The sequence below is a fragment of the Carcharodon carcharias genome, chromosome 5 (genome assembly GCF_017639515.1).
Source record: "Carcharodon carcharias isolate sCarCar2 chromosome 5, sCarCar2.pri, whole genome shotgun sequence".
NCBI lineage: Eukaryota > Metazoa > Chordata > Chondrichthyes > Lamniformes > Lamnidae > Carcharodon > Carcharodon carcharias.
Window position 1 is genome coordinate 3,547,788 of NC_054471.1, and position 26,219 is coordinate 3,574,006.

The window sequence follows — 26,219 nt, forward strand, 5'->3', positions numbered from 1 at the left end:
AGGGGTGGAGATTGGAAGCAAAATTAATAAATTTTTCCAAGCAACACCTGCCCCTTCACTTCCTCTCTCCTCACCGTCCAAGGACCCAAACACTCCTTTCAAGTGAAGCAGCATTTCACTTGCATTTCCCCCAACTTAGTCTACTGCATTCGTTGCTCCCAATGTGGTCTCCTCTACATTGGAGAGACCAAACGTAAACTGGGCGACCGCTTTGCAGAACACCTGCGGTCTGTCCGCAAGAATGACCCAAACCTCCCTGTCGCTTGCCATTTCAACACTCCACCCTGCTCTCTTGCCCACATGTCTGTCCTTGGCTTGCTGCATTGTTCCAGTGAAGCCCAACGCAAACTGGAGGAACAACACCTCATCTTCCGACTAGGGACTTTACAGCCTTCCGGACTGAATATTGAATTCAACAACTTTAGGTCGTAAGCTCCCTCCCCCATCCCCACCCCCTTTCTGTTTCCCCCTTCCCTTTTTTTTCCAATAAATTATAAAGATTTTCCTTTTCCCACCTATTTCCATTATATAAAAAAAAACCCCACTAGAGCTATACCTTGAGTGCCCTACCATCCATTCTTAATTAGCACATTCGTTTAGATAATATCACCAACTTTAATTTTAACACCTATGTGTTCTATTGTACTATTGTTGTTGACATCTTTTGATGATCTGCTTCTATCACTGCTTGTTTGTCCCTACAACCACACCCCCGCCCCCCCCGCCACCTCTTTGTCTCTCTATCTCTCCGCCCCCCACACACACACCTTAAACCAGTTTATATTTCAACTCTTTCTTGGACTCGAACGCAAGTTCTGTCGAAGGGTCATGAGGACTCGAAACGTCAACTCTTTTCTTCTCCGCCGATGCTGCCAGACCTGCTGAGTTTTTCCAGGTAATTCTGTTTTTGTTCAAATGGATCAAGTGTCTGTGGGGGAACATTTAGGAGACAGTGATCATTGTATTGTACGTTTTAGGATGATGATAGAAAAGGACGATAGGTAATCCAGAGTAAAAATAATTAACTGGACAAGAGCCAGCTTCGATGGGGCAAGAACGGAGCTGGGCCAGATAGACTGGAACGAAAGATTGGCAGGAAAAACTGTAGCTGAATAATGGGCTACCTTCAAAAAAGAATTGGTTCGGGCACAATCAAGGTATATTCCATCGAAAGGGAAAGGTAGGACTAACAAATCCAGAGCTCCCTGGATGATAAAGGAGATTGAAATTAAGATAAAGAAGAAAAAGTGCACGAGTGATAGGTGTCAGGTAGAAAATACAATTGAGAACCAAGAGGAATACAGATGGGAGGTGAAAAAGCACACTAGAGAAGTGAAGAGGGATTATGAGAAAAGGCTGGCAGCCAACATAAAGGGTAATCCCAAAGTCTTCTATAGGCATATAAATAGTAAAAGGGTGGTAAAAGAAGGAGTAGGGCCATTTAGGAACATAAAAAGGAATTTACATATGGACGAAGGGACAATGCCTGAGGTATTAAGTGAATACTTTGCATCCGTCTTTACCAAGGAGGTAGATGCTACCCGGGCCATGGTGACAGATGAGGAAACTCTAGTCACTAGAAGGGTTCAAAATTGATAAGGAGGAAGTGTTGAATAGACTGTCGGTGCTTAAAGTTGACAAGGCACCGCGATCGGATGAGATGCATCCAAGGATATTGAAGCAAGTGACAGTAGAAATTGCAGAGGCACTGACCATAATCTTTCAGTCTTCCCTAGACTCAGGGGTGGTGCCAGAGGACTGGAGAATTGCAAACATTACACCCTTGTTCAAAAAAGGTTGTAAGGAGAAGACCAGCAATTACAGACCAGTCAGTTTAACTTAGTGGTGGGCAAGATTCTAGAAACAATTTTTTGGGATACAATTAGTAGTCACATGGAAAAATATGGGTTGATAAGGAAGAGCCAGCATGGAGTTCTAAAGGCGAAATCGTGTTTAACATGCTGGAGTTTTTTGAAGAGGTAACAGAAAAGGTCGATGAGGGTAATGCTGTTGATGTGGTGTATATGGACTTTCAAAAGGCATTTGACACAGAGCCACACAACAGACTTGTGAGAAAAGTTATTGCTCATGGAATAAAAGGGACCGTAGCAACGTGGATACAAAATTGGCTGAAAAATAGGAAGCAGAAAGTTATGATCAATGGACATTTTTCGGGCTGGAGGAAGGTTTGTAGTGGAGTGCCCCAGGGGTCGGTATTGGGACCCTTGCTTTTCCTGATATATAACGATCTAGATCTTGGAGTGCAGGGGACAATTTCAAAGTTTGCAGATGATACGAAGCTTGGGAGTGTTGTGAACTGTGAGGATGACGGTGTGGAACTTCAGGAGGACATAGACAAGTTGGTGGAGTGGGCAAATAGGTGGCAGATGAAGTTCAATGCAGGGAAGTGTGAGGTGATGCATCTTGGTAGGAAAAACATGGACAGACAATATAAAATAAGGGGTGAAAGTTTGAATTTTGATGGCGAAAAATAAAGGAGTTCAGGCTTGCCTATCTCCCTTGTCCCTAACAAAATACAGGAGGTTTTGCTTACGCACAAAGTAAGTAGCACCAAGTCCAGCTTGATGGAGTATTATGTCAACAGAGTACTTATTTAACTTAGGGAATTTGGTGAGTGAGGGAGTTCAGCACAGTGGGGAAGGGGTGCTGTTCTAGCCTTTTACACAACAAGCAGTTGTCCAAGAGAGGGAGTAACAGACAGCAAGACCTGAGAGCTGAAGTCCAGAGGCATTAATTAGGTAAGCAGGTTGTCGAGTTTCTTTTTTTCTCTAAACTAGGCAGTAGATTACATTAAGACCAGAAAAGTAAAAATACTGGATTAAGTTTATAGCTTTATCCATTGATATAACTACAAATAATTAATCAATAAAGACTTTAAGTAAATAAATAAAATAAGGCTAGGCTAAGATATGGCAGAGCAGGTTCTGTGTCCGGAGAACGTGAGACTTTCTGGACGGTGAGAATCTCTCGAGCAAACTGCAGGCAATGTCTCCATGTCAAATTGCTCCAGCTTAACGACTGTAAACCTGAGAGATTAAGATGGAGTCATCTCCAACACATAAGAGAGGGAAGGAATTTCTCAACAGTTTTATCCAACACCTTCTCATGGGCAATTAGGGATGGGCAATAAATTCTTCCCAGCGAAGAATGAATACAGAAAAACTCCTCGTCCTAATTCTTACCTTCTTTCTTGAAACCACCAATTCATGCTCGGGTGTGGACAGCCCAACTGGACGTCCATAGCAGATAAATATCCAAGCTATGTACACATGTACTATCGTTAGGGGAAAATATTAAGATACACACACATATGTACAGGCAAACAATGCTAGTAGAACACAGTCACTAACCTTTGGGTCCAAACAGAATGGCATAGCATGGCTTGTGACAATAAGGCTTCCCTTCATGCTAAAAGAAAACATGAAATCACATTTAGCACAGAATCAGAGAATGGTTACAACAAAGACGTAGGCCATATGGCCCATTGTGTACATGCCAGCATTAGCAACCCAGCTAGTACCACTCCCAACCCTTCCCTGCAGCCCTGCAAATTTTTTCTCCAGGTAAATATCCAATTCCCTTGAAAGCAATGACTGACCCTGTCTCCACCACGCTCTCAGACAGTGCATTCCAGATCCTAACCACTTGATTGACCCTGTCTGCCCCACACTTTCAGACAGTGCATTCCAGATCCTAACCACTCGATTGACCCTGTCTCCACCACACTCTCAGACAGTGCATTCCAGATCCTAACCAATCGATTGACCCTGTCTCCCCCACACTCTCAGGCAATGCATTCCAGATCCTAACCACTCGATTGTCCCTGTCTCCACCACACTTTCAGACAGTGCATTCCAGATCCTAACCACTCGATTGACCCTGTCTCCCCCACACTCTCAGACAGTGCATTCCAGATCCTAACAACTCAATTGACCCTGTCTCCACCACACTCTCAGGCAGTGCATTCCAGATCCTAACCACTCGATTGACCCTGTCTCCACCACACTCTCAGACAGTGCATTCCAGATCCTAACCACTCGATTGACCCTGTCTCCAACACACTCTCAGACAGTGCATTCCAGATCCTAACAACTCGATTGACCCTGTCTCCACCACACTCTCAGGCAGTGCATTCCAGACCCTAACAACTCGATTGACCCTGTCTCCACCACACTCTCAGACAGTGCATTCCAGATCCTAACAACTCGATTGACCCTGTCTCCACCACGCTCTCAGACAGTGCATTCCAGATCCTAACAACTCGATTGACCCTGTCTCTACCACACTCTCAGGCAGTGCATTCCAGATCCTAACCACTCGATTGACCCTGTCTCCACCACACTCTCAGGCAGTGCATTCCAGATCCTAACCACTCGATTGACCCTGTCTCCACCACACTCTCAGTCAGTGCATTCCAGATCCTAACCACTCGCTGTCTGAAACATTTCCCTCATGTCACCATTGCTTCTTTTGTCAATTACTTTAAATCTGTTCTTTCTGGTTCTTGATTCTTCCACCGATGGGAACAGTTTCTCCCTATCTACTCAGTCCAGACTCCTCATGATTTCGAACCCTCTATCAAACGTCCTCTCAACCACCTCTTCATCATGGGGAACAGCCCAGCTTCTCCAAGGTGTCCATGCAACTGAAGTACCTCATTCCCAGAACCATTCTCTTCATGGTGGAAGGGGAGAGGGAGAATGGAGGGAGGCGGTGGGGAGAGAAGAGGGGGAAGGGGGAAGGGGGAAGGGGGAAAGGGGGAGGAGGGGGCAGGGGGTAGGCGTAGAAGGTGGGGAGGGGGAGAAGGGAGGAAGGAGGGAGAAGACTGGGAGGGGGTAAAAGGGGAGAGGGGAAGGGGAGAAGGGGAGGGGGAAGGGGGTGATTGGAGGATGGGGAAGGGGGAGATGGGGAGGGCGGTGAAGGGTGAGGGGGGAGAAGGGGGAGTGAGGACACGGGGAAGGTGGAAGAAGTGGAGATAAGGGGAAGAGGAGAGGAGGAGGAAGGGGGAGGGAGAAGAAAGCAAAATTCCAAGGGGAGGGTCCACCATCCGTGGTTAACTAAAAAAGTTAAACAATATACCAACTTAAAGAAAAAACATATAATTACTCAAAGACGGGTGGCAGGTCAGAACATTGGAAAGAATATAAAGAACAACAAAGAATAACAAAAAAATTAAAAGGAGGAAAATTTAGAGTACAAGAAAGTTAGTTAGTAATATGAAGATGGATAGTAAAAGTTTCTGTAGATATTTAAATAAGAAAAGTTAACAAAGTGAGCATTGGTCCTATAGTGAGTGTGTCTGGGGAATTGATAATGGAAAGTAGGGAGATGGAAGACGGATTGAACAGGTATTTTGCTTCACTATAGAGGACACAAGCAACATCCCGGAAATAGCTGTGAATCAGGAATTGGAAGGGAGGGAGGAACTCGGGAAAATTCCAATCACCAGGGAAGTGATATTGAGCAAATTGTTGGGTCTGCAGGCTGACAAATCCCCAGGTCCGGATGGACTTCACCATAAGGTCCTGAAAGAAGTGGCTAGTGAGATAGTTGATGCACTGGTTTTAATTTTCCAAAACTTCCTAGATTTGGGGAAGGTTCCATTAGATTGGAAAATAGCAAATGTAACTCCTTTATTCAAAAAGGGAGGGAGACAGAAAGCAGGAAACCATAGGCCAGTTAACCTAACATCTGTCATAGGGAAAATGTTAGAAGCTATTACTAAAGTTGTTATAGCAGAGCACTTAGAAAAATTCAAAGCAATCAGGCAGAGTCAACATGGTTTTGTGAAAGAGAAATCATATTTAATCAATTTATTGGGGTTCTTTGAAGGAGTCACATGTGCTGTGGATAAAGGGGAACCGGTGGATGTACTGTACTTAGATTTCCAGAAGGCATTTAATAAAGTGCCACATCAAGGAGTACTGCAGAAAATAAAAGCTCATGGTGTAAGGAGTAACATATTGGCATGGATAGAAGATTGGCTGGCTAACAGGAAGCAGAGAGTTGGCATAAATGTGTCTTTTTCTGGTTGGCAGGATGTGACGAGTGATGAGCCACAGGGATCAGTGCTGAGGCATCAGCCTTTTACAGTTTATATAAATGACTTGGATGAAGGGACAAAAGGAACAGTTGCCAAATTTGCTGACAACACAAAGATAAGTAGGAAAGTAAATTGTGGAGAGGACATTAGGAGGCTACAAAGTGATATTGATAGGTTAAGTGAGTGGGCAAAGGTCGGGCAAATGGAGTGTAATGTGGGAAAATGTGAAATTGTCCATTTTGGCAGGAAGAATAAAAAAGAAGTTTATTATCTAAATGGTGAGAAAATGCCGTGCTCCGAGATTCAGAGGGATCTGGGTGTCCCAGGTTAATATGCAGGTACAACAGGTAATTAGGAAAGCTAATAAAATGTTACCATTTAATGTGAAGGGAATTGATTACAAAAGTAGGGAGGCTATGCTTCAGTTACACAGGGCATTGGTGAGACCACATCTGGAATACTGTGTACAGTACTGGTCTCCTTATTTAAAGAAAGATGTAAATGCATTAGAAGCAGTTCAGAGAAGGTTTACCTGACTAATACCAGCATCCACTGCAATTTAGAAGAGGAAGAGAGAACTTCTTAATTGAAACCTTTAAGATCCTGAAGGGTATTAACAGGGTGGATGTAGAGAGGATGTTCCCTCTTGTGGGAGAATCTGAAACCAGGGGCAGAATCTTCCGGTCAGCGTGAGGGTTGGGCCCGACATGCAGACGCGTAAAATGACACTGCGCACCGGCTGAAATGTAAACGGCCTATTAAGGCCATTAAGAAATCAATTGAGCCACTTGTGAATGCTGCCTGCCCAATATTAAGGTTGGCAGGCAGGCAAAAAGCCCAAAAGGCCTTCACGTTTTTCAGGAAACTTCATCCACGAGCGGGATGAGGTTTCCTGAAGCGTTTATTAAGTAAATAAATAAATAAATTTCCACAAATTAGACCACAAGACCATAAGACACGGGAGCAGAAATTAGGCCATTTGGCCCATTGAGTCTGCTCCGTCATTCAATCATGGCTGATAAGTTTCTCAACCCCATTCTCCCGCCTTCTCCCCGTAACCTTTGATCCCCTTACCAATCAAGAACCTATCTATCTCGGTCTTAAATAAACTCAATGACCTGGCCTCCACAGCCTTCTGTGGCAATGAATTCCATAGATTCACCACTCTCTGGCTAAAGAAGTTTCTCCTCATCTCTGTTCTAAAAGGTCTTCCCTTTACTCTGAGGCTGTGCCCTCGGGTCCTAGTCTCTCCTACTAATGGAAACATCTTCCCCACGTTCACTTTATCCAGGCCTTTCAGTTTTCTGTAAGTTTCAATCAGATCCCCCCCTCATCCTTCTAAACTCTATCAAGTATAGACCCAGAGTCTTCAAACGTTCCTCATATGTTAAGCCTTTCATTCCTGAGATCATTCTCGTGAACCTCCTGTGGAGCCTCTCCAGGGTCAGCACATCCTTCCTGAGATACAGGGCCCAAAATTGCTCACAATATTCTAAATGTGGTCTGACCAGAGCCTTATAAAGCCTCAGCAGCACATCCCTGCTTTTATATTCTAGTCCTCTCAAAATAAATGCCAACACTGCATTTGCCTTCCTAACCACCGATTCAACCTGCAAGTTAACCTTAAGAGAATCCTGGACTAGGACTTCCAAGTCCCTTTGCACTCCAGATTTCTGAATTCTCTCCCCATTTAGAAAATTGTCTATGCCTCTATTCTTCCTACCAAAGTGCATGACCTCACACTTCCCCACATTGTATTCCATCTGCCACTTCTTTGCCTATTCTCCTAACCTGTCTAAATCCTTCTGCAGCCTCCCAGCCTCCTCAATACTACCTGTCCCTCCACCTATCTTTGTATCATCTGCAAACTTAGCCAGAATGCCCTCAGTTCCTTCATCTAGATCATTAATGTATAAAGTGAAAAGTTGTGGTCCCAACACTGACCCCTGCGGAACTCCACTAGTCACCGGCCGCCATACTGAAAAGGACCCCCTTATCCCCACTCTCTGCCTCCTGCCAAACAGCCAATCTTCTATCCATGCTAGTACCTTGCCTCTAACACCATGGGCTCTTATCTTACTGAGCAGCCTCCTGTGCGGCACCTTGTCAAAGGCCTTCTGGAAGTCCAAGTAAATAACATCCATTAGCTCTCCTTTGTCTAACCAGCTCGATACCTCCTCAAAGAATTCTAACAGATTTGTCAGGCATGACCTCCCCTTGATGAAACCATGTTGACTTTGCCCTATTTTACCATGCACTTCCAAGTATTCTGAAATCTCATCCTTAATAATGGACTCTAAAATCTTACCAACGACCGAGGTCAGGCTAATCGGCCTGTAATTTCCCATCTTTTGCCTCACTCCCTTCTTAAAAAGGGGGGTTACATTAGTGATTTTCCAGTCCTCTGGGCCCCTCCCTGACTCCAGTGATTCCTGAAAGATCACCATTAATGCCTTCACTATCTCTTCAGCTATCTCCTTCAGAACTCTGGGGTGTAATCCATCTGGTCCAGGTGATTTATCCACCTTCAGACCTTTCAGTTTTCCTAGCACCTTCTCCTTGGTAATGGCCACCATACTCACCTCTGCCCCCTGACTCTCGAGCTTTGGGGATGTTACTCATGTCTTCCACTGTGAAGACTGATGCAAAGTACCCATTCAGTTTCGCCCCAATACCCAATCTCAGCCCCGTCACACGCCCCAATCCCCACTCTCAGTCCCATCACTCAACCCAATCCCCACTCTCAGCCCTGTCACTCACCCCAATCCCCACTCTCAGCCCAGTCACTTGCCCCGATTCCCACTCTCAGCCCCGTCACTCGCACCATTCCCCACTCTCAGCCCCATCACTCACCCTAATCCCCACTCTCAGCCCCGTCACTTGCCCCAAATCCCACTCTCAGCCCCGTCACTCACCCTAATCCCCAATCTCAGCCCCGTCACTCGCCCCAATCCCCACTCTCAGCCCCATCACTCGCCCCAATCCCCACTCTCAGCCCCATCACTCACCTCAATCCCCACTCTCAGCCCCCTCACTCACCCCACTCCCCACTCTCAGCTCCGTCACTCGCCCCAATCCCCACTCTCAGCCCCGTCACTCACTCCAATCCCCACTCTCAGCCCCGTCACTCACCTCAATCCCCACTCTCAGCCCCGTCACTCACCTCAATCCCCACTCTCAGCCCCATCACTCACCTCAATCCCCACTCTCAGCCCCCTCACTCACTCCAATCCCCGATCTCAGCCCCGTCATTCGCCCCAATCCCCACTCTCAGCCCCGTCACTCACCCGAATCCCCACTCTCAGCCCCGTCACTTGCCCCGATTCCCACTCTCAGCCGCATCACTCACCCCAATCCCCACTCTCAGCCCCGTCACTTGCCCCAATCCCCACTCTCAGCCCAGTCACTTGCCCCGATTCCCACTCTCAGCCCCGTCACTCGCATCATTCCCCACTCTCAGCCCCATCACTTGCCCCAAATCCCACTCTCAGCCCCGTCACTCACCGCAATCTCAGCCCAGTCACTCGCCCCAATCCAAACTCCAGCCCTGTCACTCGCCCCAATCCCCAATCTCAGCCCTGTCACTCGTCCCAATCCCCACTCCAGCCCCGTCACTCACCCCAATCCCCACTCTCAGCCCCGTCACTCACCCCAATCCCCACTCTCAGCCCCATCACTCACCTCAATCCCCACTCTCAGCCCCCTCACTCACTCCAATCCCCGATCTCAGCCCCCTCATTTGCCCCAATTCCCACTCTCAGCCCCGTCATTCGCCCCAAACCCCACTCTCAGCCCCGTCACTCACCCCAATCCCCACTCTCAGCCCCATCACTCGCCCCAATCCCCACTCTCAGCCCCATTACTCGCCCCAATCCCCACTCTCAGCCCCGTCACTCACTCCAATCCCCACTCTCAGCCCCGTCACTCACCCCAATCCCCACTCACAGCCCCGTCACTCACCCCAATCCCCACTCTCAGCCCCGTCACTCACCCCAATCCCCACTCTCAGCCCCGTCACTCACTCCAATCCCCACTCTCAGCCCCGTCACTCACCCCAATCCCCACTCACAGCCCCGTCACTCACCCCAATCCCCACTCTCAGCCCCGTCACTCACCCCAATCCCCACTCTCAGCCCCCTCACTCACTCCAATTCCCACTCTCAGCCCCGTCACTAGCCTCAATCCCCACTCTCAGTCCCGTCACTCGCCCCAATCCCCATTCTCAGCCCCGCTCACTCGCCCCAATCACCACTCTCAGCCACGTCACTCACTCCAATCCCCACTCTCAGCCCCGTCACTCACCCCAATCCCCACTGACAGCCCCATCACTCACCTCAATCCCCACTCTCAGCCCCCTCACTCACACCAATCCCCGATCTCAGCCCCGTCATTCGCCCCAATCCCCACTCTCAGCCCCGTCGCTCACCCCAATCCCCACTCTCAGCCCCGTCACTTGCCCCGATTCCCACTCTCATCCCCATCACTCACCTCAATCCCCACTCTCAGCCCCCTCACTCACTCCAATCCCCGATCTCAGCCCCGTCATTCGCCCCAATTCCCACTCTCAGCCCCGTCATTCGCCCCAATCCCCACTCTCAGCCCCGTCACTCACCCCAATCCCCACTCTCAGCCCCATCACTCGCCCCAATCCCCACTCTCAACCCCATCACTAGCCTCAATTCCCACTCTCAGCCCCGTCACTCACCCCAATCCCCACTCTCAGCCCCATCACTCACCCCAATCCCCACTCTCAGCCCCGTCACTCACCCCACTCCCCACTCTCAGCCCCGTCACTCGCCCCAATCCCCACTCTCAGCCCCGTCGCTCACCACAATCCCCACTCTCAGCCCCGTCACTCACTCCAATCCCCTCTCAGCCCCGTCACTCACCCCAATCCCCACTCTCAGCCCCATCACTCACCTCGATCCCCACTCTCAGCCCCGTCACTCACCACAATCCCCACTCTCAGCCCCATCACTCACCTCAATCCCCACTCTCAGGCCCCTCACTCACTCCAATCCCCGATCAAAGCCCCGTCATTCGCCCCAATCCCCACTCTCAGCCCCGTCACTCACCCCACTCCACACTCTCAGCCCCATCACTCACCCCAATCCCCACTCTCAGCCCCATCACTCACCCCAATCCCCACTCTCAGCCCCGTCACTCACCCCAATCCCCACTCTCAGCCCCCTCACTCACTCCAATTCCCACTCTCAGCCCCGTCACTCACCTCAATCCCCGATCTCAGCCCCGTCACTCACCCCAATCCCCACTCTCAGCCCCGTCACTCACCCCAATCCCCACTCTCAGCCCCGCCACTTGCCCCAATTCCCACTCTCAGCCCCGTCACTCACCCCACTCCCCACTCTCAGCCCCGCCACTTGCCCCAATTCCCACTCTCAGCCCCGTCACTCACCCCAATCCCCACTCTCAGCCCCATCACTCACCCCAATCCCCACTCTCAGCCCCCTCACTCACTCCAATCCCCACTCTCAGCCCCGTCACTAGCCTCAATCCCCACTCTCAGCCCCGTCACTCGCCCCAATCCCCACTCTCAGCCCTGCTCACTCGCCCCAATCCCCACTCTCAGCCACGTCACTCACTCCAATCCCCACTCTCAGCCCCGTCACTCACCCCAATCCCCACTCTCAGCCCCGTCACTCACCCCAATCCCCACTCTCAGCCCCGTCACTCGCCCCAATCCCCACTCTCAGCCCCGTCACTCACCGCAATCCCCACTCTCAGCCCCGTCACTCACCCCAATCCCCACTCTCAGCCCCATCACTTGCCCCGATTCCCACTCTCAGCCCCATCACTCACCCCAATCCCCACTCTCAGCCCTGTCGCTCATCCCAATCCCCACTCTCAGCCCCGTCACTCACCCCAATCCCCACTCTCAGCCCCGTCACTCACCCCAATCCCCACTCTCAGCCCCGTCACTCACTCCAATTCCCACTCTCAGCCCCATCACTCACTCCAATCCCCGATCTCAGCCCCGTCACTCACCGCAATCCCCACTCTCAGCCCCGTCACTCACCCCACTCCCCACTCTCAGCCCCATCACTCGCCCCAATCCCCACTCTCAACCCCATCACTCACCTCAATCCCCACTCTCAGCCCCCTCACTCACCTCAATCCCCACTCTCAGCCCCCTCACTCACTCCAATCCCTGATCTCAGCCCCGTCATTCGCCCCAATCCCCACTCTCAGCCCCGTCACTCGCCCCAATCCCCACTCTCAGCCCCATCACTCACCCCACTCCCCACTCTCAGCCCCATCACTCGCCCCAATCCCCACTCTCAGCCCCCTCACTCGCCCCAATCCCCACTCTCAGCCCCGTCACTCACCCCAATCCCCACTCTCAGCCCCGTCACTCACCTCAATCCCCACTCTCAGCCCCGTCACTCACCCCACCCCCCACTCCCAGCCCCATCACTCACTCCAATCCCCGATCTCAGCTCCGTCATTCGCCCCAATCCCCACTCTCAGCCCCGTCATTCGCCCAAATCCCCACTCTCAGCCCCATCACTCACCCCAATCCCCACTCTCAGCCCCATCACTCGCCCCAATCCCCACTCTCAGCCCCATCACTTGCCCCGATTCCCACTCTCAGCCCCATCACTCACCCCAATCCCCACTCTCAGCCCCATCACTCGCCCCAATCCCCACTCTCAGCCCCATCACTCGCCCCAATCCCCACTCTCAGCCCCATCACTTGCCCCGATTCCCACTCTCAGCCCCGTCACTCGCATCATTCCCCACTCTCAGCCCCATCACTTGCCCCAAATCCCACTCTCAGCCCCGTCACTCACCCTAATCCCCACTCTCAGCCCTGTCACACGCCCCAATCCCCACTCCAGCCCCGTCACTCACCGCAATCTCAGCCCTGTCACTCGCCCCAATCCCCACTCTCAGCCCCGTCACTCACCTCAATCCCCACTCTCAGCCCCGTCACTCACCTCAATCCCCACTCTCAGCCCCGTCACTCACCACAATCCCCACTCTCAGCCCCATCACTCACCTCAATCCCCACTCTCAGCCCCCTCACTCACCCCACTCCCCACTCTCAGCTCCGTCACTCGCCCCAATCCCCACTCTCAGCCCCGTCACTCACTCCAATCCCCACTCTCAGCCCCGTCACTCACCTCAATCCCCACTCTCAGCCCCGTCACTCACCTCAATCCCCACTCTCAGCCCCATCACTCACCTCAATCCCCACTCTCAGCCCCCTCACTCACTCCAATCCCCGATCTCAGCCCCGTCATTCGCCCCAATCCCCACTCTCAGCCCCGTCACTCACCCGAATCCCCACTCTCAGCCCCGTCACTTGCCCCGATTCCCACTCTCAGCCGCATCACTCACCCCAATCCCCACTCTCAGCCCCGTCACTTGCCCCAATCCCCACTCTCAGCCCAGTCACTTGCCCCGATTCCCACTCTCAGCCCCGTCACTCGCATCATTCCCCACTCTCAGCCCCATCACTTGCCCCAAATCCCACTCTCAGCCCCGTCACTCACCGCAATCTCAGCCCAGTCACTCGCCCCAATCCAAACTCCAGCCCTGTCACTCGCCCCAATCCCCAATCTCAGCCCTGTCACTCGTCCCAATCCCCACTCCAGCCCCGTCACTCACCCCAATCCCCACTCTCAGCCCCGTCACTCACCCCAATCCCCACTCTCAGCCCCATCACTCACCTCAATCCCCACTCTCAGCCCCCTCACTCACTCCAATCCCCGATCTCAGCCCCCTCATTTGCCCCAATTCCCACTCTCAGCCCCGTCATTCGCCCCAAACCCCACTCTCAGCCCCGTCACTCACCCCAATCCCCACTCTCAGCCCCATCACTCGCCCCAATCCCCACTCTCAGCCCCATTACTCGCCCCAATCCCCACTCTCAGCCCCGTCACTCACTCCAATCCCCACTCTCAGCCCCGTCACTCACCCCAATCCCCACTCACAGCCCCGTCACTCACCCCAATCCCCACTCTCAGCCCCGTCACTCACCCCAATCCCCACTCTCAGCCCCGTCACTCACTCCAATCCCCACTCTCAGCCCCGTCACTCACCCCAATCCCCACTCACAGCCCCGTCACTCACCCCAATCCCCACTCTCAGCCCCGTCACTCACCCCAATCCCCACTCTCAGCCCCCTCACTCACTCCAATTCCCACTCTCAGCCCCGTCACTAGCCTCAATCCCCACTCTCAGTCCCGTCACTCGCCCCAATCCCCATTCTCAGCCCCGCTCACTCGCCCCAATCACCACTCTCAGCCACGTCACTCACTCCAATCCCCACTCTCAGCCCCGTCACTCACCCCAATCCCCACTGACAGCCCCATCACTCACCTCAATCCCCACTCTCAGCCCCCTCACTCACTCCAATCCCCGATCTCAGCCCCGTCATTCGCCCCAATCCCCACTCTCAGCCCCGTCGCTCACCCCAATCCCCACTCTCAGCCCCGTCACTTGCCCCGATTCCCACTCTCATCCCCATCACTCACCTCAATCCCCACTCTCAGCCCCCTCACTCACTCCAATCCCCGATCTCAGGCCCGTCATTCGCCCCAATTCCCACTCTCAGCCCCGTCATTCGCCCCAATCCCCACTCTCAGCCCCGTCACTCACCCCAATCCCCACTCTCAGCCCCATCACTCGCCCCAATCCCCACTCTCAACCCCATCACTAGCCTCAATTCCCACTCTCAGCCCCGTCACTCACCCCAATCCCCACTCTCAGCCCCATCACTCACCCCAATCCCCACTCTCAGCCCCGTCACTCACCCCACTCCCCACTCTCAGCCCCGTCACTCGCCCCAATCCCCACTCTCAGCCCCGTCGCTCACCACAATCCCCACTCTCAGCCCCGTCACTCACTCCAATCCCCTCTCAGCCCCGTCACTCACCCCAATCCCCACTCTCAGCCCCATCACTCACCTCGATCCCCACTCTCAGCCCCGTCACTCACCACAATCCCCACTCTCAGCCCCATCACTCACCTCAATCCCCACTCTCAGGCCCCTCACTCACTCCAATCCCCGATCTCAGCCCCGTCATTCGCCCCAATCCCCACTCTCAGCCCCGTCACTCACCCCACTCCACACTCTCAGCCCCATCACTCACCCCAATCCCCACTCTCAGCCCCATCACTCACCCCAATCCCCACTCTCAGCCCCGTCACTCACCCCAATCCCCACTCTCAGCCCCCTCACTCGCCCCAATCCCCACTCTCAGCCCTGCTCACTCGCCCCAATCCCCACTCTCAGCCACGTCACTCACTCCAATCCCCACTCTCAGCCCCGTCACTCACCCCAATCCCCACTCTCAGCCCCGTCACTCACCCCAATCCCCACTCTCAGCCCCGTCACTCGCCCCAATCCCCACTCTCAGCCCCGTCACTCACCGCAATCCCCACTCTCAGCCCCGTCACTCACCCCAATCCCCACTCTCAGCCCCATCACTTGCCCCGATTCCCACTCTCAGCCCCATCACTCACCCCAATCCCCACTCTCAGCCCTGTCGCTCATCCCAATCCCCACTCTCAGCCCCGTCACTCACCCCAATCCCCACTCTCAGCCCCGTCACTCACCCCAATCCCCACTCTCAGCCCCGTCACTCACTCCAATTCCCACTCTCAGCCCCATCACTCACTCCAATCCCCGATCTCAGCCCCGTCACTCACCGCAATCCCCACTCTCAGCCCCGTCACTCACCCCAATCCTCACTCTCAGCCCCGTCACTCACCGCAATCCCCACTCTCAGCCCCATCACTCACCCCACTCCCCACTCTCAGCCCCATCACTCGCCCCAATCCCCACTCTCAACCCCATCACTCACCTCAATCCCCACTCTCAGCCCCGTCACTCACCTCAATCCCCACTCTCAGCCCCCTCACTCACTCCAATCCCTGATCTCAGCCCCGTCATTCGCCCCAATCCCCACTCTCAGCCCCGTCACTCGCCCCAATCCCCACTCTCAGCCCCATCACTCACCCCACTCCCCACTCTCAGCCCCATCACTCGCCCCAATCCCCACTCTCAGCCCCCTCACTCGCCCCAATCCCCACTCTCAGCCCCGTCACTCACCCCAATCCCCACTCTCAGCCCCGTCACTCACCTCAATCCCCACTCTCAGCCCCGTCACTCACCCCACCCCCCACTCTCAGCCCCATCACTCACTCCAATCCCCGATCTCAGCTCCGTCATTCGCCCCAATCCCCACTCTCAGCCCCGTCATTCGCCCAAATCCCCACTCTCAGCCCCATCACTCACCCCAATCCCCACTCTCAGCCCCATCACTCGCCCCAATCCCCACTCTCAGCCCCATCACTTGCCCCGATTCCCACTCTCAGCCCCATCACTCACCCCAATCCCCACTCTCAGCCCCATCACTCGCCCCAATCCCCACTCTCAGCCCCATCACTCGCCCCAATCCCCACTCTCAGCCCCATCACTTGCCCCGATTCCCACTCTCAGCCCCGTCACTCGCATCATTCCCCACTCTCAGCCCCATCACTTGCCCCAAATCCCACTCTCAGCCCCGTCACTCACCCTAATCCCCACTCTCAGCCCTGTCACACGCCCCAATCCCCACTCCAGCCCCGTCACTCACCGCAATCTCAGCCCTGTCACTCGCCCCAATCCCCACTCCAGCCCCGTCACTCGCCCCAATCCCCAATCTCAGCCCTGTCACTCGCCCCAATCCCCACTCCAGCCCTGTCACTCGCCCCAATCCCCACTCCAGCCCCGTCACTCGCCCCAATCCCCAATCTCAGCCCTGTCACTCGCCCCAATCCCCACTCCAGCCCCGTCACTCACCCCAATCCCCACTCTCAGCCCCGTCACTCACCCCAATCCCCACTCTCAGCCCCGTCACTCACCGCAATCCCCGCTCTCAGCCCCGTCACTCACCCCAATCCCCACTCTCAGCCCCGTCACTCACCCCAATCCCCACTCTCAGCCCCATCACTCGCCCCAATCCCCACTCTCAGCCCCATTACTCGCCCCAATCCCCACTCTCAGCCCCGTCACTCACTCCAATCCCCACTCTCAGCCCCGTCACTCACCCCAATCCCCACTCACAGCCCCGTCACTCACCCCAATCCCCACTCTCAGCCCCGTCACTCACCCCAATCCCCACTCTCAGCCCCGTCACTCACTCCAATCCCCACTCTCAGCCCCGTCACTCACCCCAATCCCCACTCACAGCCCCGTCACTCACCCCAATCCCCACTCTCAGCCCCGTCACTCACCCCAATCCCCACTCTCAGCCCCCTCACTCACTCCAATTCCCACTCTCAGCCCCGTCACTAGCCTCAATCCCCACTCTCAGTCCCGTCACTCGCCCCAATCCCCATTCTCAGCCCCGCTCACTCGCCCCAATCACCACTCTCAGCCACGTCACTCACTCCAATCCCCACTCTCAGCCCCGTCACTCACCCCAATCCCCACTGACAGCCCCATCACTCACCTCAATCCCCACTCTCAGCCCCCTCACTCACTCCAATCCCCGATCTCAGCCCCGTCATTCGCCCCAATCCCCACTCTCAGCCCCGTCGCTCACCCCAATCCCCACTCTCAGCCCCGTCACTTGCCCCGATTCCCACTCTCATCCCCATCACTCACCTCAATCCCCACTCTCAGCCCCCTCACTCACTCCAATCCCCGATCTCAGGCCCCGTCATTCGCCCCAATTCCCACTCTCAGCCCCGTCATTCGCCCCAATCCCCACTCTCAGCCCCGTCACTCACCCCAATCCCCACTCTCAGCCCCATCACTCGCCCCAATCCCCACTCTCAACCCCATCACTAGCCTCAATTCCCACTCTCAGCCCCGTCACTCACCCCAATCCCCACTCTCAGCCCCATCACTCACCCCAATCCCCACTCTCAGCCCCGTCACTCACCCCACTCCCCACTCTCAGCCCCGTCACTCGCCCCAATCCCCACTCTCAGCCCCGTCGCTCACCACAATCCCCACTCTCAGCCCCGTCACTCACTCCAATCCCCTCTCAGCCCCGTCACTCACCCCAATCCCCACTCTCAGCCCCATCACTCACCTCGATCCCCACTCTCAGCCCCGTCACTCACCACAATCCCCACTCTCAGCCCCATCACTCACCTCAATCCCCACTCTCAGGCCCCTCACTCACTCCAATCCCCGATCTCAGCCCCGTCATTCGCCCCAATCCCCACTCTCAGCCCCGTCACTCACCCCACTCCACACTCTCAGCCCCATCACTCACCCCAATCCCCACTCTCAGCCCCATCACTCACCCCAATCCCCACTCTCAGCCCCGTCACTCACCCCAATCCCCACTCTCAGCCCCCTCACTCGCCCCAATCCCCACTCTCAGCCCTGCTCACTCGCCCCAATCCCCACTCTCAGCCACGTCACTCACTCCAATCCCCACTCTCAGCCCCGTCACTCACCCCAATCCCCACTCTCAGCCCCGTCACTCACCCCAATCCCCACTCTCAGCCCCGTCACTCGCCCCAATCCCCACTCTCAGCCCCGTCACTCACCGCAATCCCCACTCTCAGCCCCGTCACTCACCCCAATCCCCACTCTCAGCCCCATCACTTGCCCCGATTCCCACTCTCAGCCCCATCACTCACCCCAATCCCCACTCTCAGCCCTGTCGCTCATCCCAATCCCCACTCTCAGCCCCGTCACTCACCCCAATCCCCACTCTCAGCCCCGTCACTCACCCCAATCCCCACTCTCAGCCCCGTCACTCACTCCAATTCCCACTCTCAGCCCCATCACTCACTCCAATCCCCGATCTCAGCCCCGTCACTCACCGCAATCCCCACTCTCAGCCCCGTCACTCACCCCAATCCTCACTCTCAGCCCCGTCACTCACCGCAATCCCCACTCTCAGCCCCATCACTCACCCCACTCCCCACTCTCAGCCCCATCACTCGCCCCAATCCCCACTCTCAACCCCATCACTCACCTCAATCCCCACTCTCAGCCCCGTCACTCACCTCAATCCCCACTCTCAGCCCCCTCACTCACTCCAATCCCTGATCTCAGCCCCGTCATTCGCCCCAATCCCCACTCTCAGCCCCGTCACTCGCCCCAATCCCCACTCTCAGCCCCATCACTCACCCCACTCCCCACTCTCAGCCCCATCACTCGCCCCAATCCCCACTCTCAGCCCCCTCACTCGCCCCAATCCCCACTCTCAGCCCCGTCACTCACCCCAATCCCCACTCTCAGCCCCGTCACTCACCTCAATCCCCACTCTCAGCCCCGTCACTCACCCCACCCCCCACTCTCAGCCCCATCACTCACTCCAATCCCCGATCTCAGCTCCGTCATTCGCCCCAATCCCCACTCTCAGCCCCGTCATTCGCCCAAATCCCCACTCTCAGCCCCATCACTCACCCCAATCCCCACTCTCAGCCCCATCACTCGCCCCAATCCCCACTCTCAGCCCCATCACTTGCCCCGATTCCCACTCTCAGCCCCATCACTCACCCCAATCCCCACTCTCAGCCCCATCACTCGCCCCAATCCCCACTCTCAGCCCCATCACTCGCCCCAATCCCCACTCTCAGCCCCATCACTTGCCCCGATTCCCACTCTCAGCCCCGTCACTCGCATCATTCCCCACTCTCAGCCCCATCACTTGCCCCAAATCCCACTCTCAGCCCCGTCACTCACCCTAATCCCCACTCTCAGCCCTGTCACACGCCCCAATCCCCACTCCAGCCCCGTCACTCACCGCAATCTCAGCCCTGTCACTCGCCCCAATCCCCACTCCAGCCCCGTCACTCGCCCCAATCCCCAATCTCAGCCCTGTCACTCGCCCCAATCCCCACTCCAGCCCTGTCACTCGCCCCAATCCCCACTCCAGCCCCGTCACTCGCCCCAATCCCCAATCTCAGCCCTGTCACTCGCCCCAATCCCCACTCCAGCCCCGTCACTCACCCCAATCCCCACTCTCAGCCCCGTCACTCACCCCAATCCCCACTCTCAGCCCCGTCACTCACCGCAATCCCCGCTCTCAGCCCCGTCACTCACCCCAATCCCCACTCTCAGCCCCGTCACTCACCGCAATCCCCACTCTCAGCCCCGTCACTCACCTCAATCCCCACTCTCAGCCCCCTCACTCACTCCAATCCCCGATCTCAGCCCCGTCATTCGCCCCAATCCCCACTCTCAGCCCCATCACTCAGCCCAATCCCCACTCTCAGCCCCATCACTCGCCCCAATCCCCACTCTCAGCCCCGTCACTCACCTCAATCCCCACTCTCAGCCCCGTCACTCACCCCAATCCCCACTCTCAGCCCCGTCACTCACCCCAATCCCCACTCTCAGCCCCCTCACTCACTCCAATTCCCACTCTCAGCCCCATCACTCACCTCAATCCCCGATCTCAACCCCGTCACTCACCCCAATCCCCACTCTCAGCCCTGTCACTCACCCCAATCCCCACTCTCAGCCCTGTCACTCACCCCAATCCCCACTCTCAGCCCCATCACTCACCACAATCCCCACTCTCAGCCCCGTCACTTGCCCCGATTCCCACTCTCAGCCCCGTCACTCACCCCAATCCCCACTCTCAGCCCCATCACTCGCCCCAATCCCCACTCTCAGACCCGTCACTCACCCCACTCCCCACTCTCAGCCCCTTCACTCACCCCACTCCCCACTCTCAGCCCCATCACTTGCCCCGATTCCCACTCTCAGCCCCGTCACTCACCCCAATCCCCAAACACAGCCCCCTCACTCACCCCACTCACCACTCTCAGCCCCGTCACTCACCGCAATCCCCACTCTCAGCCCCGTCACTCACCCCAATCCCCACTCTCAGCCCCGTCACTCACCCCAATCCCCACTCTCAGCCCTGTCGCTCGCCCCAATCCCCACTCTCAGCCCCGTCACTCACCCCAATCCCCACTCTCAGCCCCGTCACTCGCCCCAATCCCCACTCTCAGCCCCGTCACTCACCGCAATCCCCACTCTCAGCCCCGTCACTCACCCCAATCCCCACTCTCAGCCCCATCACTTGCCCCGATTCCCACTCTCAGCCCCATCACTCACCCCAATCCCCACTCTCAGCCCTGTCGCTCATCCCAATCCCCACTCTCAGCCCCGTCACTCACCCCAATCCCCACTCTCAGCCCCGTCACTCACCCCAATCCCCACTCTCAGCCCCGTCACTCACTCCAATTCCCACTCTCAGCCCCATCACTCACTCCAATCCCCGATCTCAGCCCCGTCACTCACCGCAATCCCCACTCTCAGCCCCGTCACTCACCCCAATCCTCACTCTCAGCCCCGTCACTCACCGCAATCCCCACTCTCAGCCCCATCACTCACCCCACTCCCCACTCTCAGCCCCATCACTCGCCCCAATCCCCACTCTCAACCCCATCACTCACCTCAATCCCCACTCTCAGCCCCGTCACTCACCTCAATCCCCACTCTCAGCCCCCTCACTCACTCCAATCCCTGATCTCAGCCCCGTCATTCGCCCCAATCCCCACTCTCAGCCCCGTCACTCGCCCCAATCCCCACTCTCAGCCCCATCACTCACCCCACTCCCCACTCTCAGCCCCATCACTCGCCCCAATCCCCACTCTCAGCCCCCTCACTCGCCCCAATCCCCACTCTCAGCCCCGTCACTCACCCCAATCCCCACTCTCAGCCCCGTCACTCACCTCAATCCCCACTCTCAGCCCCGTCACTCACCCCACCCCCCACTCCCAGCCCCATCACTCACTCCAATCCCCGATCTCAGCTCCGTCATTCGCCCCAATCCCCACTCTCAGCCCCGTCATTCGCCCAAATCCCCACTCTCAGCCCCATCACTCACCCCAATCCCCACTCTCAGCCCCATCACTCGCCCCAATCCCCACTCTCAGCCCCATCACTTGCCCCGATTCCCACTCTCAGCCCCATCACTCACCCCAATCCCCACTCTCAGCCCCATCACTCGCCCCAATCCCCACTCTCAGCCCCATCACTCGCCCCAATCCCCACTCTCAGCCCCATCACTTGCCCCGATTCCCACTCTCAGCCCCGTCACTCGCATCATTCCCCACTCTCAGCCCCATCACTTGCCCCAAATCCCACTCTCAGCCCCGTCACTCACCCTAATCCCCACTCTCAGCCCTGTCACACGCCCCAATCCCCACTCCAGCCCCGTCACTCACCGCAATCTCAGCCCTGTCACTCGCCCCAATCCCCACTCTCAGCCCCGTCACTCACCTCAATCCCCACTCTCAGCCCCGTCACTCACCTCAATCCCCACTCTCAGCCCCGTCACTCACCACAATCCCCACTCTCAGCCCCATCACTCACCTCAATCCCCACTCTCAGCCCCCTCACTCACCCCACTCCCCACTCTCAGCTCCGTCACTCGCCCCAATCCCCACTCTCAGCCCCGTCACTCACTCCAATCCCCACTCTCAGCCCCGTCACTCACCTCAATCCCCACTCTCAGCCCCGTCACTCACCTCAATCCCCACTCTCAGCCCCATCACTCACCTCAATCCCCACTCTCAGCCCCCTCACTCACTCCAATCCCCGATCTCAGCCCCGTCATTCGCCCCAATCCCCACTCTCAGCCCCGTCACTCACCCGAATCCCCACTCTCAGCCCCGTCACTTGCCCCGATTCCCACTCTCAGCCGCATCACTCACCCCAATCCCCACTCTCAGCCCCGTCACTTGCCCCAATCCCCACTCTCAGCCCAGTCACTTGCCCCGATTCCCACTCTCAGCCCCGTCACTCGCATCATTCCCCACTCTCAGCCCCATCACTTGCCCCAAATCCCACTCTCAGCCCCGTCACTCACCGCAATCTCAGCCCAGTCACTCGCCCCAATCCAAACTCCAGCCCTGTCACTCGCCCCAATCCCCAATCTCAGCCCTGTCACTCGTCCCAATCCCCACTCCAGCCCCGTCACTCACCCCAATCCCCACTCTCAGCCCCGTCACTCACCCCAATCCCCACTCTCAGCCCCATCACTCACCTCAATCCCCACTCTCAGCCCCCTCACTCACTCCAATCCCCGATCTCAGCCCCCTCATTTGCCCCAATTCCCACTCTCAGCCCCGTCATTCGCCCCAAACCCCACTCTCAGCCCCGTCACTCACCCCAATCCCCACTCTCAGCCCCATCACTCGCCCCAATCCCCACTCTCAGCCCCATTACTCGCCCCAATCCCCACTCTCAGCCCCGTCACTCACTCCAATCCCCACTCTCAGCACCGTCACTCACCCCAATCCCCACTCACAGCCCCGTCACTCACCCCAATCCCCACTCTCAGCCCCGTCACTCACCCCAATCCCCACTCTCAGCCCCGTCACTCACTCCAATCCCCACTCTCAGCCCCGTCACTCACCCCAATCCCCACTCACAGCCCCGTCACTCACCCCAATCCCCACTCTCAGCCCCGTCACTCACCCCAATCCCCACTCTCAGCCCCCTCACTCACTCCAATTCCCACTCTCAGCCCCGTCACTAGCCTCAATCCCCACTCTCAGTCCCGTCACTCGCCCCAATCCCCATTCTCAGCCCCGCTCACTCGCCCCAATCACCACTCTCAGCCACGTCACTCACTCCAATCCCCACTCTCAGCCCCGTCACTCACCCCAATCCCCACTGACAGCCCCATCACTCACCTCAATCCCCACTCTCAGCCCCCTCACTCACTCCAATCCCCGATCTCAGCCCCGTCATTCGCCCCAATCCCCACTCTCAGCCCCGTCGCTCACCCCAATCCCCACTCTCAGCCCCGTCACTTGCCCCGATTCCCACTCTCATCCCCATCACTCACCTCAATCCCCACTCTCAGCCCCCTCACTCACTCCAATCCCCGATCTCAGGCCCGTCATTCGCCCCAATTCCCACTCTCAGCCCCGTCATTCGCCCCAATCCCCACTCTCAGCCCCGTCACTCACCCCAATCCCCACTCTCAGCCCCATCACTCGCCCCAATCCCCACTCTCAACCCCATCACTAGCCTCAATTCCCACTCTCAGCCCCGTCACTCACCCCAATCCCCACTCTCAGCCCCATCACTCACCCCAATCCCCACTCTCAGCCCCGTCACTCACCCCACTCCCCACTCTCAGCCCCGTCACTCGCCCCAATCCCCACTCTCAGCCCCGTCGCTCACCACAATCCCCACTCTCAGCCCCGTCACTCACTCCAATCCCCTCTCAGCCCCGTCACTCACCCCAATCCCCACTCTCAGCCCCATCACTCACCTCGATCCCCACTCTCAGCCCCGTCACTCACCACAATCCCCACTCTCAGCCCCATCACTCACCTCAATCCCCACTCTCAGGCCCCTCACTCACTCCAATCCCCGATCTCAGCCCCGTCATTCGCCCCAATCCCCACTCTCAGCCCCGTCACTCACCCCACTCCACACTCTCAGCCCCATCACTCACCCCAATCCCCACTCTCAGCCCCATCACTCACCCCAATCCCCACTCTCAGCCCCGTCACTCACCCCAATCCCCACTCTCAGCCCCCTCACTCGCCCCAATCCCCACTCTCAGCCCTGCTCACTCGCCCCAATCCCCACTCTCAGCCACGTCACTCACTCCAATCCCCACTCTCAGCCCCGTCACTCACCCCAATCCCCACTCTCAGCCCCGTCACTCACCCCAATCCCCACTCTCAGCCCCGTCACTCGCCCCAATCCCCACTCTCAGCCCCGTCACTCACCGCAATCCCCACTCTCAGCCCCGTCACTCACCCCAATCCCCACTCTCAGCCCCATCACTTGCCCCGATTCCCACTCTCAGCCCCATCACTCACCCCAATCCCCACTCTCAGCCCTGTCGCTCATCCCAATCCCCACTCTCAGCCCCGTCACTCACCCCAATCCCCACTCTCAGCCCCGTCACTCACCCCAATCCCCACTCTCAGCCCCGTCACTCACTCCAATTCCCACTCTCAGCCCCATCACTCACTCCAATCCCCGATCTCAGCCCCGTCACTCACCGCAATCCCCACTCTCAGCCCCGTCACTCACCCCAATCCTCACTCTCAGCCCCGTCACTCACCGCAATCCCCACTCTCAGCCCCATCACTCACCCCACTCCCCACTCTCAGCCCCATCACTCGCCCCAATCCCCACTCTCAACCCCATCACTCACCTCAATCCCCACTCTCAGCCCCGTCACTCACCTCAATCCCCACTCTCAGCCCCCTCACTCACTCCAATCCCTGATCTCAGCCCCGTCATTCGCCCCAATCCCCACTCTCAGCCCCGTCACTCGCCCCAATCCCCACTCTCAGCCCCATCACTCACCCCACTCCCCACTCTCAGCCCCATCACTCGCCCCAATCCCCACTCTCAGCCCCCTCACTCGCCCCAATCCCCACTCTCAGCCCCGTCACTCACCCCAATCCCCACTCTCAGCCCCGTCACTCACCTCAATCCCCACTCTCAGCCCCGTCACTCACCCCACCCCCCCACTCTCAGCCCCATCACTCACTCCAATCCCCGATCTCAGCTCCGTCATTCGCCCCAATCCCCACTCTCAGCCCCGTCATTCGCCCAAATCCCCACTCTCAGCCCCATCACTCACCCCAATCCCCACTCTCAGCCCCATCACTCGCCCCAATCCCCACTCTCAGCCCCATCACTTGCCCCGATTCCCACTCTCAGCCCCATCACTCACCCCAATCCCCACTCTCAGCCCCATCACTCGCCCCAATCCCCACTCTCAGCCCCATCACTCGCCCCAATCCCCACTCTCAGCCCCATCACTTGCCCCGATTCCCACTCTCAGCCCCGTCACTCGCATCATTCCCCACTCTCAGCCCCATCACTTGCCCCAAATCCCACTCTCAGCCCCGTCACTCACCCTAATCCCCACTCTCAGCCCTGTCACACGCCCCAATCCCCACTCCAGCCCCGTCACTCACCGCAATCTCAGCCCTGTCACTCGCCCCAATCCCCACTCCAGCCCCGTCACTCGCCCCAATCCCCAATCTCAGCCCTGTCACTCGCCCCAATCCCCACTCCAGCCCTGTCACTCGCCCCAATCCCCACTCCAGCCCCGTCACTCGCCCCAATCCCCAATCTCAGCCCTGTCACTCGCCCCAATCCCCACTCCAGCCCCGTCACTCACCCCAATCCCCACTCTCAGCCCCGTCACTCACCCCAATCCCCACTCTCAGC

General features: G+C 56.7%; 1 protein-coding gene across 3 annotated transcripts in view; it reads right to left on the reverse strand.

The window, feature by feature from the left end:
• The window catches only part of LOC121278022 (cysteine-rich protein 2-like), a 308,579-nt gene that overhangs the window by 244,074 nt on the left and 38,286 nt on the right, over positions 1-26,219 (reverse strand). For all 3 annotated transcript variants that reach the window (XM_041188029.1, XM_041188030.1, XM_041188028.1), the window contains exon 3: positions 3,372-3,429. In XM_041188029.1, coding sequence (XP_041043963.1) covers positions 3,372-3,429 — 58 coding nt within the window. The remainder of the gene's footprint in view (positions 1-3,371; positions 3,430-26,219) is intronic.